Source organism: Ursus maritimus, unplaced genomic scaffold (assembly GCF_017311325.1).
Source record: "Ursus maritimus isolate PB19 unplaced genomic scaffold, ASM1731132v1 scaffold_3, whole genome shotgun sequence".
In the NCBI taxonomy this organism is placed as follows: domain Eukaryota; kingdom Metazoa; phylum Chordata; class Mammalia; order Carnivora; family Ursidae; genus Ursus; species Ursus maritimus.
Window position 1 is genome coordinate 77,301,891 of NW_024425563.1, and position 16,294 is coordinate 77,318,184.

Consider the following 16,294-nt stretch of genomic DNA (forward strand, 5'->3'; position numbering starts at 1 on the left):
ATCTAAGATGCTTCAGTCTTACAGCTTCACTATTTCAGTGTAACGTCGCCTCCTTTTCTGCAAGCTGCTGCTCCTTTTCTGCAAGAAAAAAACGAGGCAGAAGAATTGTGTGGGAGCATTTCACTGCCTCAGCCCAGATGTGACACATTTATTTGGTGGTCAGAATTTGTCGGATGGCTTCATGTAACTGCCAAGGGGCTGGGAAATACGGTCTCTCATATATTTCTTTCCTTCCTATCTTCTTGGGTAGGAAGGAAAGAAAGAATGGATATTCTTGAGAGCATTCATAAGTGCTGCATCCCATAGTACGTGAGATAATTTTAAGTCATGCAGAGATAAACTTTTACAATTTTTGTTGGATTTCACGTGTTTGAAAAATATCAGTAGCACATCAAGCCTATGAGGTAATGATTTCATTTTATATAAATTTAAGTTAAATTTTAATTGCAAACACTGTGCTATTATGATAAAAATGGTGAGAGTAGCGAACAAATGTGTAATGTTTTAACAACACTGACCTAAAGGATCCACTGTAAAACTCAAATTGTAGTACGTACAACTTTAGGCAAGCTGGGAATATCAGGTGGGGCATAGGAATGTGTTCTTTTAGCAAATACCCTGTGTGATTCAGGAGCAGATTGTCTGGGACCACATACTGGGAAGGATTATTTCAGAGGCCAGTTGCTCTTCTGCTATTAAGTGGAGAATCAATGACAGAATCCACCACGGGGGAGCCTGGAAATCCTGATAAGTACTCCGTAACCCCACCCCATTTTCCCCCTCACTACCATGGTGTGACCCTAGCAACAAAGGGTTAAGATTTTGGAATGAAACATTTGACCTGGCAGGCAATACCTTCAGAATTGCCTTTTCCCAGGATGCCTGGGTGGCTCAGTTGGTTAAGCATCTGACTCTTTGTTTTGGCTCAGGTCATGATTTCATGGGTGGTGAGATCGAGCCCTGTGTTGGGCTTGTAGATCAGTGGGGAGTCTGCTGGAAGATTCTCTCCCTCTGCCCATCCCCCCACTAATGTGCTCTCTCTTTCTCTCTCTAAAATAAATCTTAAAAAAAAAAATTGCCATTTCCCTTCTTATCTAGTTTTCCATGTTGCCTACTGCTGTTCAAACTGGCAGTTTTGCTCCTCTCAAATCAAATATAATGATACCAATAGATACTGTTGCTAGTCCCAAAGCTCTTCAGTACACTGAAGCTATTCATTCAACATTGGTGGCAGGTCAGTTTTTGTTAACTTTTTTTTTTTTTTCTATTTCCATGTTTCCCAAGGGTACCTAGAAATCTCTCCCATGAAGGGTAACGTGTCATAATGTCCTGATTTGTCTATAATGTTCTTGGTTTGTATGTGGTTATTAATAGGAGACTCTTCTACTCTTAAAACATGTCTTGTTTGGATGATAAATTATATGGTGACCCTGCTCCTGAAGGTTCTTCTTGTTTTATGATGCTAATGACTGATTTGGTCTCAGAGACTCTTCATTCCGTCGATAGTGGCTAAAACCACACGGGGCAGCTGTGGCTCTGGTTAGTTCTGGAATAGTATTTTTAATAATTTTTTTTTTTTCTTTTGGCATCATCTTTAGATCATAGACCAGAGAGGAAGGTAGCTGACATCCATAACATTTATTGTCTCATTGACATTAATGGTATGAGTTTTGTATCCTAATGAAATGGTTGCAATGTCTTACATGGCCTCCGGTCCATAACAGAGTTAGAACAGGCAGTGCACAATCTTAAGTGGAATTGGCAGATGTATGAGCCTAGCCGTATATTTGTAATAAAAGTTATATGCCCTACATTTACGCTTCCTGGAACCTACCACTAGATAACACATATAAAAGCTGCTATTTACTTTCTAGTTACTTCAATTCTGGAAGAGAGCAAAGGAGGATTCCAAAGGTGCATTATCTCACACTTAGAGCAACCTTTAGGTCTGTAGCTCATCAGACTGGCTTTTAAAATATGCAAGCGCCTACAGAGACCACCCCAGGTTAAAAGTCTCTAAATACTTCATGTTGCTCTACTGTTAAATAATGTTTAGAGTTTGTTATCTTTTGTCGACCTTGGAAATCTAATTATTTATAATATCCAGTGACATTTACATTTTACTAAAATATACTCTGCTTATAATAGAACATATCATGCTTAGGAAAATGGGTAGATAATGCCTGGCTCTACATTTGCTTATATATAATGCAAAATATCAGGGTAACCTGTGTTATCTTTTTGTTATAATCATACAATTTTAAACACATAATTCTCAAGAAGTGCCCTTAACAGTACCATTTAAAAACAATAAGAAAAGTTATAGCTGAAATCACTGGTTTACTGTTTAACTCTTGACTATCAAATCACGTACCTATTCAAGTTTATTGGTATCTTAAAATAGTGACATTCATTTCCATGCCAACAGCTACAGAGTGTTTGGTTTAGTTTTTGAGATTGATTGAAAGTAGATTGTAAAGTTGACCTGTTACGTTAAGCTTATTTACACACACACAGTGTCTTGGAAAATAAACTCTGAAAGTGCATAGCAGGAGAATTTCACATCCTGAGTCTTCTAATACCTGCTTTCCTGGGATCCGTCCGATAGAGAACCTCAACTTTTCCACAGGTACCTTACCTAGGAGAAAATTACTTCAAAATGTATTCTTAAACTTGGGCTGAAATTATGACTTGCTTTAAAAAAGAGAGAGAGAGAGAGAAGGATTTGCTTTAAATTGAAGAATTTGCCTAGGTAAAAAAATTTTTTAGTATTAAACATTTATGAAACATTCACAGGTGACTTTTTTTTTTCAGGCTCTTGAAACATACTTTCCTTCTGAGAGTTGAAAATAACATTTATAAGATGGAATCAATTTTAGAAAGCCATATATGTGGAAAAAACCCCACAATTTCAGTGGAAACTAAAAAAATTAATTTGGGTGCTGGATGATGGCAAATAGATTATTTAAAATGGATTTGCATTTATTCAAGGGTTAATCTTGGCGAGTGAGCATTTAAAAGCCCTTCCTGATGCTCCATCCTCTTCTGTTGTATATACTTCAATAATCAACCTATTATATAGATCATTCTCCCTCCTGATCCCCCTTCCCCATCAAAGCATGGACTTGTCTCTCCTGCGCTGAGTGACGTGGGGCCAGTAATACTGGGAGGGCGGGTGGGAGCAGGGCACGTGGACCAGAAACACTTCCTAGAAACAGCTCAACCCTGCCTGAACTTTCCCTGTAAACACAGCTCGCTGACAGAACGGCATCCCTGCTGGGTGGATCCTGCAACTCCTAGAGGGAATGGCACTTCTTGTTTTTAATTAGCAAGGTGAAAGGTGAATTAAAACTAGCTGTTTGGCAGGTCAGTGCAAGAGACTGACTTCGGAGAGGCTTCAGGGAGCCAGAAGAGAATAGCTCCACCGGGAAAGCAGTGCGTGTGCTCCGGGGATTTTTTCTGAATGAAGCGCTTGCAGAAGTGACTTAAAAAAAATACAGTTTCCTCCTGAGTCTCCCCGCATAGTTGCTGAAGAGAGCTCTGGACAGGACATGGCTCTGAAGACTCACTCCTTGGAATGTCCTCTTGCTCCCGGCTTATAAACAACTGCCCTCAGGGAAGAAAGGTTTTCCGTATCCAAATACAGCCTGACAAATGGCACTTTGGGACTGTGCTTTCTGATGACAACACATTCGATTGCTGACAAAGCCTCTCACGCGCTGCCCCTGGAGGGGAGTCCTAAGTAAAACTCAGACCCGCCTTAAAGTGAGGATTGAGGGGTGCCCCGTGAGCACGGCAGCATGGCATCGGCTGCGAACCTTGTCACCTGGCTCCTGTGGGGTTACTTACTGGAGCTGTGGATAGGAGGGCACACGGCTGATACCACTCACCCCCGCTTGCGTCTGTCACATAAAGGTAGGTCACCTTTTTAGATCCTTTTGTTGAAAAAAAAAAAAAAAAGAAATTAAAGTCCTCTAACACAGATCTTTGATCTTCACACACCCTTAAAATGCAGCTGAAAAAATTATTGCAAAACTGACCTAAGATTCTAAGTACCTCTAATTAGCATGTCAGTACTTACCACACCTGAAAATAGTGCAAAATCGCATGCCAACTTAGAGATGTCATTTTTGTCTTGTAAATATTAGGTTGTATTAATGAGAAGTTCACTCTAGCAGACACAACAGAAGAGGGCAGGAAGCAGGTTGTAAATAGCCTTGAGGGGCTGAATCCACCAAGTTAGCAGTAGGTATTTGAATACCGATTTATGCATTTTGGGAAGCAAGGAAGTGGGAGAGGGGCTTTAGAAATAGACTTGCAATTGATTTGGTTTTGTGTTGTCCATAATGGGGATGAGAGGAGGGGGAAAGAAGCAAAATGCTTTCTTACCCGGGATAACAGTCCTCACCATGTAATTAAAATGACTAACGAATGCTATAAATGAGCTTTTTAGTCGAACTGATTATTAGAATTTCTTTTATGTCTGGTGAAAAAATATTCAGTTTATTAGCAGTCCTTATAAACTGATTTATGTTGATTAAAGTGTTACGATACTATTCACTAACATCTATTCTTTTAATGTAAATTCATATTGCTTCCCTGAAGATCTAACAGAAAGTGCTTAAATATTTTATTCTGCAGCTATGTCTTGGAAAGGAGCATTTGGTCATAAATAAATTATCAAAAGATAGCTTTTGCATCAGGACCAGTAAAAGCCAGTCATGAATAGGTTTGGTGATTCTTCCTATAAACAAACAAACAAAACCCACTTGTCAAGAGAAAGTGACTGCTGACCTAAAAGTAATTTGGAATACATTTTTCAGAAAGAGGTATTTATTATCACTAATCATTGAGACAGGTAACAGTTGCAATAACAAGAATTCCATAAGAACCATTTTTCAATTGTGTGTGAGCTTTAAAAATGTCCCCATTGTAGAAAGAACAGAAACCTGTATTTTTAAAGCATAGGTGTAATATTTACCAGAGGGAGAAACAAAACAGGAAGCCTCAATTGTATAAGACATGATTGATCTTTTTTTGTTTTTAGTGGACAATCATCAGTTGATTTTGACTATAGAAATTTCTCATTTTTAGAACAGTTAAAAATCTATGAATACTTTCTTCATTTAAATAGATTGCCTGTAGCACTCTCCAGTAGATAACGTAAGTTTAAGAGACACAGTGACACTAAATTTGTAAAGAATTTAAAATAGAGTACCTAGCATAAGCACCGATTATTTGAATTGGAAAGATGTATAATGGTATGTATCAAAATGTATATTTCTAAGAAGCTTTGTCAAATATATCAAAATGTAAAAATTTGGTGCGATGAATTATGGACAAAGAAAGATGTCAGAAAAAGAACATAATAAATGGATTGTTTTTCTTATGTAGACAAGAGGATAAGCTGCCAGTTTTGGCAAGCTACCATTCTACTACACCTGGTATTAGCCTTTTATACCTCCTTATTAGGGTACTTGTTTTCAGTAGTTCAATATTAGGGTATTTTCAAAGGTATCTCCTTTTAGTGTTTCATTAGCTTGTAATTTGGTCAGAGCATACCAAAACTCTCTCATGCGTCTAAATGTTATACATAATACTGTTATCAGACTTATCTTCATTACATCCCTCTTTTTTTTTTCATTGCACCTCTCTTAATCAAAGGAATAACTGTAATTGATTTTATAGGTTGTGTTACATAATGTGGGAATAGAATTGCTAGTATCTATGTGTACACTGGACTGAAAACTACCACCAAATTTCCCTTTGGTTTTTCTTAACCTTTTCATTTGATGGCACTGACTGAAATGCTCACTGTTGTGCTTTTATACAAAGACAGTCTATAGTTACCTGAAAATAGAATGTTCTCACTTGTGCAATTTAGCTAGCTAGCGAAATCAGCTGAGCGATCACACCAGAGATATACCTGAAGCGCAAATGCCTCCTCCGCGAAAGCACAGGACTGCCACAGAGGCATGTGCAGCCCCCTCAGGCCACTAAAAGCTGCCCCCACTTACTCGGTACCCTCTGGAATTCAGTGGACATTTCAGGGGTATCCAAAAACTACGGGGGTGGGATTTCAGAGTATAATCTTTTGCTATCTTCAGTGATACCAGACATGGTCACATTTTAGTAATGGGTCACTAGTTGATTGATATGCATGAGTACATGGTCCTTCAAAATTAGGAGCACTGGATATAAATAATGGACTCTGGACTGCTGCCCAACCCTCAGCAGATAAATCCAGTAGGGCTCCCTGGAGGTAGTCTCCCCCATTATCAGGATATCAGGCACTTGAGACCACAAGTCTAGAGTCTCTTCCCAAAAAGGAGGCAAAAGTTTCAGTGTCATATACAAACTTGGAGCTAAATTATATGAAAATTCCCATGACATGTCTTTTTGCTCTCTCCTCCATCCTTCTCTATCTCTGGAAGTAGCATGTTCTAAAAACAGGAGGAGAGACGGGTAGAGCTAAAAGGGAAAAAAAAAGGCAGAGGAGGGAAGACAAGGTAGAAAGTTGGTATCAGATACAGAGCATCTTCTTGCTTATTTCCCACTACCCTCCACCTGCAGTGGGATAATACTGATTCCTCCCTCTTACTGAATATCCACTCCATTCCAATGTTAAGCAAAGGTGCTGAGAGCAAGCCTAGTGGATAAAGCTATGAGATATTTACTCTTGTTGAGGCAATGAATATCCTTTCAATGTATTTTATAGGTATAAGATAAATTGGGCTAACAAAAATATAGCAAGGTGCTGTCCTGCTTTGCAGGACTTTTCAGTCAAGGTTTGAGTTGACATTAACAGCACCAGGCAAATATTTAAGGGTTTATGCAAGGTTAAGAATTACAGCCAGTTTTATAACCAGTACCCTAAAGAGGATATCACTGGTGTGATTAATTCAAATTTATAATATTCTACCCAAGGATTTCCTTGAAAAATAGCTTTGATCCTCATGACAGAAGTGAAGGAGAGAAAGAAGAAAGGGAGTAGAGTCCTACTAGATTCAGCCACTTCTCTCTGTTGATGTCTGTTCTCTCCTTATCTCTCACCATCCTGCATTAATGAGGTTACAGGGAAGGCAAAAATAACCCTCTTGATAATGGAGCTCAAAGAAGAAAAAACAAATGAGCCAAGCCCCGTGTCAAAGAAGAAATCCCAATGTACATGGAAAACCCCAGAAATTCAATCAAGGAAGTTTGGCAGATGGGGTAGGTAATCAAAGACCCAGTAAAGAATGACAATCACAGAAGCCAAGGAGAGTGGCTGTGTAATCAGAGGATGTCTCGTGAAGAGATAGCAAAGTAAAGGCATGGATATGGCAGAAGATCACTCCTAAAATGTGTTGACCTTATGAATATAGAATTGAGCATGGAATATATATCTATACATATGAAATTGGGATAAAGAGTATTAATTAGTCTATCTATATTTAGCTATAACCACTTAAGAACAGATTTGTCATAGTTCAGAGATTTCAGGATGTACAGCCAGAGGTCTCTACTTCAGCTCTAGTCCTTCAGCTTATACTAATGATAATTGTCTGTGCCTCAGTTTCCTTAATTTGAAAATAGGGATAGTAACGGTGCTTTCCCTGTGTATCTTCCTGAATTTTTGAGAGAATCAAATGAAACAACAAAGCTGTGAAGGTACTTTATAACCTAAAAGTTATGTTATTAATGTTTCCTGTAGACTGATATAAATTAAGAAGGTTAGAAGGAAACTTGTCCTAAAGAGAAAAATCTTTAGGAATGGCATGAGTTTGGATATCAATAAATGCTAGGATAATGTTAATATAAAAGACAGAAGAAGTTGGTCTTAATTAGCATACAATGTATGATTTATCCTGATAGGTGGCATTCACTCCAAATCCCATCTTCTAGACCTTTGGATTTTAGTTATAATAATTTAGAAGATGATTGGATCATCTGTGTATTTTTCCAAGATTCATGGTCAATAGTTTTGCTTTAATAGTATGTGTAGTGTATCAATTAATCATACATATTCACTTTATACCACAACCTTCAGATTTTTTTTTCCAATTTATATGGAAGAAAATTGAGAGAGAATTCTAGAAGAGCACAGTAAAAGCTGAAGTTTTTTTAAAGTGATCATCCTGGAAGCTGTGGTATTCATTTCATACCCAGAGCAAATAAAAAAAAGGGCAGTGACCAAGCCAGTTTTTCTTGACCCAGCTCATAGCTCAGCCAGTAACTAGGTATTATCAGTAGTGACATTAGTCACACATCTTTCTGTGATTAATAAATAAAAACTGGTCATAAGGCATGATTCATGAAGAAAATAGTTAAATAGGACCCAGGAGGAAACACAGATCTTCATGCCAGATCTCCATCAGGGAGAATCAGTTAGAATTAAGTGATGGATTTATTAAGAAATAGTTTATATTAAATTAAAAACACTGGGTAAGATGAAAGGAATTGCAGTATGTTTTGTTGAGTGTAGTTTACGCAGAATATACTGTCTGTAGAGGAAGTCTGTGTAAGGAGGTTAGATGATCTGTTCTTCGTACTTATATTTGTTATGGACAAATATTGCCCAAGTGTCACGGAAGTGCATATGGATATATGAAGTCCCTGAGTGAATATGAATTATTTAGTCCTTATCTGGATTTTGGGTGTTACAGTGTGAAAACTGTTGTCTTTTAATATAGCGATAGGGTGATGGGAGGTCAGAGCTAGCAAAAACAGTAAATGGAATTTATAAATGAACTGGGCCAATTTTAGACTGCAAGGATAATTTAGTTGCGTAAAACCATTTCTTAAAAGTCTTATGAGGAGAGTGTCCTGTCCCTAAGGTAGAAACAATACTGCAATACTCGTTCTTGACTATTAAATATATGCAGTAGTCATGTTGTCACAGTGTAATATTCTTTCAAAAATTTGTTGCCCTATAGTTACTTTGCCGACCATGTCAGATTTGTCATGTAGCCTGAGGTGATTTCATAGAGGGGGTCTCTCTGAGATGAGATCAACTTGGTGGCCTCAGTTCTATGACCACATAATAACGAACCAAACATCAAATTGGTCCCTGCTAGTGGAAATTACTGCTATCAGTCTGCAGAGTCAGTTTTATTTCTTCAAAGATATCTACTAGAATCATCGTTGGGAGTTCTTAGCGGGAGAGCGTACGAAGATTTACTCCTTTATCTTTGTGTGTGTAAAACTCTTCTGTGGTTTAGTAGAGGAATTTAGTCTGCAGGAATCCAAAAATGGCACTTTGCATGCATGCATGCCCCTTTATCCATGGCCACCGCAGTGTAAAGTAGTCTTGTAAGGTCAGTCTCAGAGAATTGAAAACAAAACAAAAATGAAATCATACCATTAAAACATTTTCCAAAAGGTACAGGGTGAAGATTTAGATTATTTTCTTAGTTTCAATACGCAGGGCTAAATGTTGGTCATTGTCTTTGAGCACAGCATCTGACACTTGGGAATATTATATAAATTCTACGAAAGATGATGGCTATTTTAATAATGATTTTCTTGCAGCATGGTTTTAAATAACATTTGAAGCATAAGAGAAACTATCAATGTCATTAGTTATTTCTTGGACTTAGGCAAGAATTATTTGTACTCATAAGGATGACAATGATAAGACGGAATATTGTATAGGCTAGATTTTCTGCACTATGAATGAAAAGGATGTATGAATGCCACATTTGAATCCAGTGTTTTAGTCTCTGAAGAATGTGCTGATTTCAAGAACAGAGATGTCTGTGGAATTGATGACTTGACTTCATATGTATGGTGATGGCCAAGGCAACTGGTTAACTCAAGAAGTGTTCAGCCTCCATTAGTACTAATGCCTGGTTCAGGGTATTCTCACTATATGGCCCTATTGCCCTGGTAATCTTCCCTCTACAAGTGTGGAAAAGGAAAAGAGAAATCCATGACTTGCCTGATTTCTGGGGCTTCTATTCCTGGTAATTGAACTCTCAGCCATTATTGCTCTCTGTTCAAGGACTTAGCTCATGGCTTTGGCACAGTACGCACAGAAGAATAGTATAGGCCCAGGAATTACAAAACACTCTCACATTCTATTTTCATTGGCCTAGAAACTCTAGGCTTTGGATGAGGCATACTGAATATGAATCTTGCTTCTGGCTATATAATCCTAAGGTCCTTATCTTTTCTGATTATGAATTTTCTCATCTCTAAAATGGGGTAATATGTAATTTGCAGTATGCTGGAAGAATTACACGAGACAATGCAAATTAATGTGGCAAATAATTTAGCGTAGGAAGCTTTTCAGAGGTTATTCAATCAATCAGAAGTTTAGAGAGAACTAGTCTACCCTGGTTCCTTTTTTGTAGTTCTAAATTTTTATTAATTATTAACTTAGAACTTAAAATAAGAGAGGATCCTTAATCAGTACAGTTTTTTTTTTTTACTTGAAGGCAAAGATTTACTTTCATGAAATCCAGCTATTACTTGAGTAGATGATTAGAAGGAACAAGGAATATTGGGTTCTCTCATGTTTGTAAGTCACTGTAGAATTATTTTTTTTTGATAGTGTAAGAAATTAAATTATCCTTAATTGTAAGATTGGAACTTAAAGAAAGAGGAAAGTTGGAACGTCATCTGATGGCACCTTGAAGATAGCTGACCAAAGCCACAAAATAAACCAAAGTTACTGAGAAAGGTTACTGTAGACCCAGCTTTGTAAAACACGTAGAACTAGTATTACTAAGACCAGACCACACTGTCAAAAGTTAAACAAAGCAGTGTCTTAGAAGCAGCCAACAGCCTAGCATATAGTGCTTGTGTTGAAAGCAAAAGAAAGCTTTCTGTTCTACCTTCCGGCAGAGAAACAGGTAGGATAGCTGGTGTGGGGTGCAATTCTGACCTCTTAGTAGGTGTTCAGTAATGCTCATTGACTGGCTATATAAATGAAACAAAATGATTTAGGGCCCTGTTTTTAAAAGGAGAGTCTGATGGGGGAGTGGGGTGAGGAGTACCAAGAAAACTAAGGAATCCGGAAGAACTATTTGTGGCTCCTTTGGTAAGACATGCATTAGGAGAGAGGCTAGGGCGTTTTCTCTCTATTCCTCTCCATTCCTCTCCAAACTGCATGATAGTGGAGCGACTAGAGCCTCCGGACATCCTCCAGACCTGTTAGCCATATTCGCACATTTATAATCAAGGTTCTTCTTGTTTTGTGTTTTTCTTTAATCTACCTTTTGCTGCATTTGTCTTTCCTGCACGATCACCACAGCCCTCCCATTTTTTTCTCTTATCACTTCATTCTTTGATTACCCCACTGTGTTGCTGTCACCACCACATCCCCTCCTCATTTCCTCCTCCTCTGCTCTTTTTCCAGAGAGATATTTTTATTTCTCTCCCATCTTAGGCCAAAAGTGGAATGAAAACATGTTTGTAGTGAATGGTGTATATATATTGGCCCTCAGTTTATCTTCAGTATTCGTTTCATTTTTGTTGTCTAATTCAATGAATAGAAAGACAGGACCTTTGAATTAAAAATCAAAGTTTAATTGTACTCATTTGCCATTCAAAACTTGTCAAAATTCACGACTTAGGAAATAATGAAATATGAAACTTTAGTATTTGTTTTCTAGCCACCTGGGCAACTTGTCCTCTTGGTCTAGCCTGTGTTTCTAGTGGGCAGCTGATGCCCTTGTGACTCTTGTGGCTGTGGGGATTGGAGTGGGAAGGAATTAGGGTACCCAACAGGAGTGGGTATGCCTGCCCTCCACTCTCTTGCTCAACTTGGGTTAAGTGTAAGTTAGCATATTCTTTATGTAAGCCTGTCTCTTTCTAGTCCATTTTGGTTCCTTTTCTCTGAGTTTTAAGTTTAATTCATTGAAACCAGAATAAAAAGAGGCTGTTATTCACAGGGTAGAACAGAGGAGCAGCATCCCAAAGGATCAGTCTCAGTGGTGGTGTTAGGTAGCCAGACTAACTCCAGAACCGGAAAAGAACAGCAGCAAAGAAAATGGGAGTAAAACGGGGAAAATAGAGGTCAGTTAGGGACACTGATGTTTTCCTTTCTGACCCATTCCCTCCCAGGAAATGATGGGCAATGAGGAGGGCTTTAAATTCAAAGCTCAAGATGCACTGGGGAACTGAAGCCAAAGAGGAGCTGTGTTGACAGCATTGCATATAGCTCTTCATGCCTCCTGATGGCTTTTTTCCTAACCCTGAGTCCAAGAGTTTATTATGGACCGTGTGATTTCTGAGATCCTTTCCAATTCTAAAATTGTAGGACTCTGTTCCTTCCCTTACGAGACCTCCCAGTGTGTATAATTTCTCCAAAATACTTTTAAAAATTGTGATTAGGAAACAGTATGTTCTAGTGGAAAGAGTTAAGTATGGACGCACAATTTTAAAATCCTGGGTTTGAATCTGTAGTGCATATATCCTGTTTGTTGCTGTATTATTCTTGCTAAATCATTGACTTTTCTCACAAGTGTAAAGGGACTAATGAATATTGTCAATCTCATATGATTATTGTAGAAAACTTAAATGTATCATGGAAATGGATATTGTGTTGTAATGGCTTATAATATTCCCTAGTTTATGGACTTGTCTTTAAACATTCTAAGATTTTTGAGAACAAGGAGTATTTATTTTTTTCTCTTCTCTTCTCTTCTCTTCTCTTCTCTTCTCTTCTCTTCTCTTCTCTTCTCTTCTCTTCTCCTCTCTCTTCTCTTCTTGGTAAGACTCTTATGAATAGAATAAAATGACTTGATCATTCCTAAAACCAGTAATTAAAGGCTGGGTGTTTAGTTCTAGTGAATAAAAACAAAACCCAACTTTTTACTGTTGTTGTTGGCTTCTATGTTACGGCCAAAATGACAAAATTATAAAGGCTTACGTAATTTTTTTAAGAGGTAGAGCCACTGCTAAAAAATTCACCTGACAGAAGGCTTAGTTGAATTTCATTGCAGAGGAGATGAAGTTACTGGAGATTTTCTTTTGTTCCTTTTCTGAACTGGGGTCCCAGAGGGAACAAGCGCTGGGGTGCTATGCAAAGTGTCAGAGACTGGCAACATTAGTCTCCCCAGGGAGCTCCTGCATCAATAATTCTGGTGCTTTGGAAGCTGTGTTTTAACAAGCCCCGCAGGTGACTGGGTGCACACTCCACCGGAGCGGGAGAAACTCTCGGTGGGCGAAGTGTGATCATGCTTCAAGGGAGCCTTGCTTTCACATTACCTTTTTCGTTTTTTCCCCTCTTTAGGTCTACCACCTAGGTTAAGGGGGTCATTTATTCAGATTTCCAAATCACACCCTTGGTCTTGATAAATATACTTAAATTCATGAGTATTATACCATTCTCTACGTATTTTTTTAGTAGATGATATATATAGGTAATAATTTAACATATACATTATATCTGTTGTGAATGATCATTGATGATATAAATTGTGATGCATCAAGGTATCATAGAGTTCAGACGAGAAAACATTGAATTTTGGTGAATTGTGGAAAAGCATTTTGTAAGATTCCAGAACTCCTTCATCTCTCAGGGGAAGTTTTCTTGGACTAATGAAATGAGGTCCACTTCTTTTTTTTTTTTTTTTTTTGTTATATATCCTGATCTTTCCCTTCAGGGATTCAGAAGCTTCTGTATCTTTTTAAGAAATATTTATTCAGCCATTCACTTATTCCGTGACTACTCTGTTGAGCTTCTTCCAAGCTTTAGATATTGACTGTCATGCTAGGGATTTAAGAATAAAAAACACAGTTTTGTAAATGTGATTCATTTTCTGGATGGGACCCTGGAACCATAATAGTTAAAAACATAAGGAAATCTGAATAAAGTGTGAGTTTCAGTTAGTAATAATGGGTCAGTATTGGTTTATTAATTGTGGCAAGTGTACCCATACTGTGTAAGCTGTTAATAGGGGGCAAAGGGGGTAGGTATATGGAAACTCTGCATTATCTTTACAACTTTTCTGTAAATCTAAAACTATTCTAAAATAAGTTTATTAACACACACACATACATAGCACCTCTACTCACACACTATTCCTGAGAAGCTTAAGGCCTAGTTTTAAGAAGACACAAGTCATGATGGAGCAGGATTTTTTTCAATACGGAAAGTTAACACAAAGAACTTACAGAAGCATGGGGTTGGGAAGAAGAACCAGAGCACAGTCTTGGAGATGAGTGGGGTAAGAAGCGAGGAGCAAATCATCCATGTCTAATCCTGTCTTGCCACCGTTCCTGCCTCCTTCCCACCACCATCCCACTGCGTATAATGTGCTGTGTCCTCCTAGAAAGACAGTTACCCTTGGATATCTAAGTTACTGTGTTCTACTATGTTCATAGCTTTCCCACACACAGTAGTATCACAAATGTTCTGTGTTCGTGCTCAATTAAATTGCCCCCATTTCTATATGACTTTAAGCAATTCTTTTTTTTTACATGAGTAATATGATTAACGTAAACTCACAGATAAATTTTGAAAATTTTGAAGACAAATTTATTTTATTGTTTGAATTAGAATCTAATGTACCTTGGGTACTTAATATATTTCATTGATTGCATTTAGTGTATAGAATTTAATTGTTATGTTTATTCACATTAATGTCACCAATCTATATTCTTTTGTTGGATGCTACATCTAAATAGGTTCCTAATATAGGTGGCACGAAAAGAGATGGTAGGGCTTGGGGGGAGCATTCCCAAGTCAGGAAAATGGATGAGAATACTCTTCTGCCCCTGCTCCAAAATGTTAGACCCTACTTTGGCTTCAGGTCTTCTATTCCTAAAGTTTTGAAGAAAAATCCGGAACTGCTTTAAAAGTATTCAGGAAATGTCTGTATATTATTGGAAGGCACAGTTTAAGGCTTTGGCAGAGGGTGGTTTGAATTCATCTGGGCCATTACATGATCGATGTCACATTTCAAGCATCTTTTCTTCCCACTTGCTTCAGTCGTGATCTCCAGTGTCCAGTGTAGCATCGCATTCATTTCTAGAGTGATGAACTATGAAGAGACAAAGAGCTAGTGCATGAAATCAGCAACAAAGCAGAAAACAAAGGCAAGACCATAACAGGGTAATAACTTACTCAACACCTTTGTTTCTGAAGAATATTCTAAATGAACAAAAGCAAGAATATTTGTTTTCTTTTTATCACTTTATCCCTGTGCAAAGGTTGGTTTATGAATAATTTGACTACATTGCCTTTGTCTTGTGGATTTATTATTTTAAAAGCATGGCTGTAGGCAATAATATAGTGAGATGAATAAACAATGTATACAAGTTTTATAATTATAGTTAGCTTATGCAAGGTATTTTCAGTTTATTTTCCAACCCAAGTTAATTGAGAAAGAACCAATAAAAAATGTACCTTATTAGTATTTTATCTAACAAAAATTGACAATATATTTTGAAATCATTGTATCCTTGAGGTTTTTTTTTTTTTAGCACCATACTAAAAACTCAAATATAATACATCTAACATGAAAGAAGAAATTAATGGATAGAAACAGAAAGCTTAAAAGTGAAGTTAACTCAGGAGAAAGCACACATTTGTCACTGTCCCTTTCTCCTATAAGGAGTAAATAAATATGGAAACAGGAAGCACCTGATTATTTTATTTTTAGAAACTAAAGTTGTCAAAATAATATATAGAAAATAGGATCATTTTGATCATTTTCAGCGAGGCAAAAAATAACACATTTTTAAAAGAAAATGTGGAAAGTAATGGAAAATAAAAATGGTTTCTTTTGAAATAGCTCTATCATTAGTGATGAAACTGATAGGACTTATTTTTCATTATGAAAAAGAAAAAGAAACTTCAAGTTCAACATTATCACAATGCATGAATGTTACACATATTTCTGGTCAGATGAATGATAATCTGACAGATACTTTATAATTGCTTAGAATGGGTACTAGAATATTGAGCTTGCTGACAGTTTAAGGGTCTGCTTAAACTTGAGTTAACCATATGGTGTATTCTTAGAATAGCCATACCACCCATGTTTAAAATTTAAATTAAACAGAAAAAAAATCTTTTTTCAAAGTCAAATGTTATCGTTTTAGTTGATGTACTCAGTTAGCCATATAACTGCACCATCTTATTAATAAGGGAACACAAAATATTTCCTTTTAATTGTCTAGAGTGAAGAAAGATAAGAGAGAAGCTAGGATTATGAAATGCTAGAATGGATATTATGAGCCACCAAAAAATATCAATTACTATATTGTCATAATTATGAGAAGTTAGTATGTTTAAACTTCAACACATTAATATGCTTTGATTTTTAAGTAATTCCCCAATGCAGAATCCCCTTGTAATATT

At 37.2% G+C, this 16,294-nt stretch overlaps 1 protein-coding gene across 1 annotated transcript in view; it reads left to right on the forward strand.

Annotated features, from left to right (window-relative positions):
* Nucleotides 1–3,224: 3,224 nt before the first annotated feature.
* SEMA3E (semaphorin 3E) overlaps nt 3,225–16,294 on the forward strand; it is a 251,646-nt gene continuing 238,576 nt past the window's right edge. Inside the window, exon 1 of the mRNA XM_008686187.2 lies at nt 3,225–3,915. Coding sequence (XP_008684409.1) covers nt 3,801–3,915 — 115 coding nt within the window. The 5' untranslated portion in view covers nt 3,225–3,800. The remainder of the gene's footprint in view (nt 3,916–16,294) is intronic.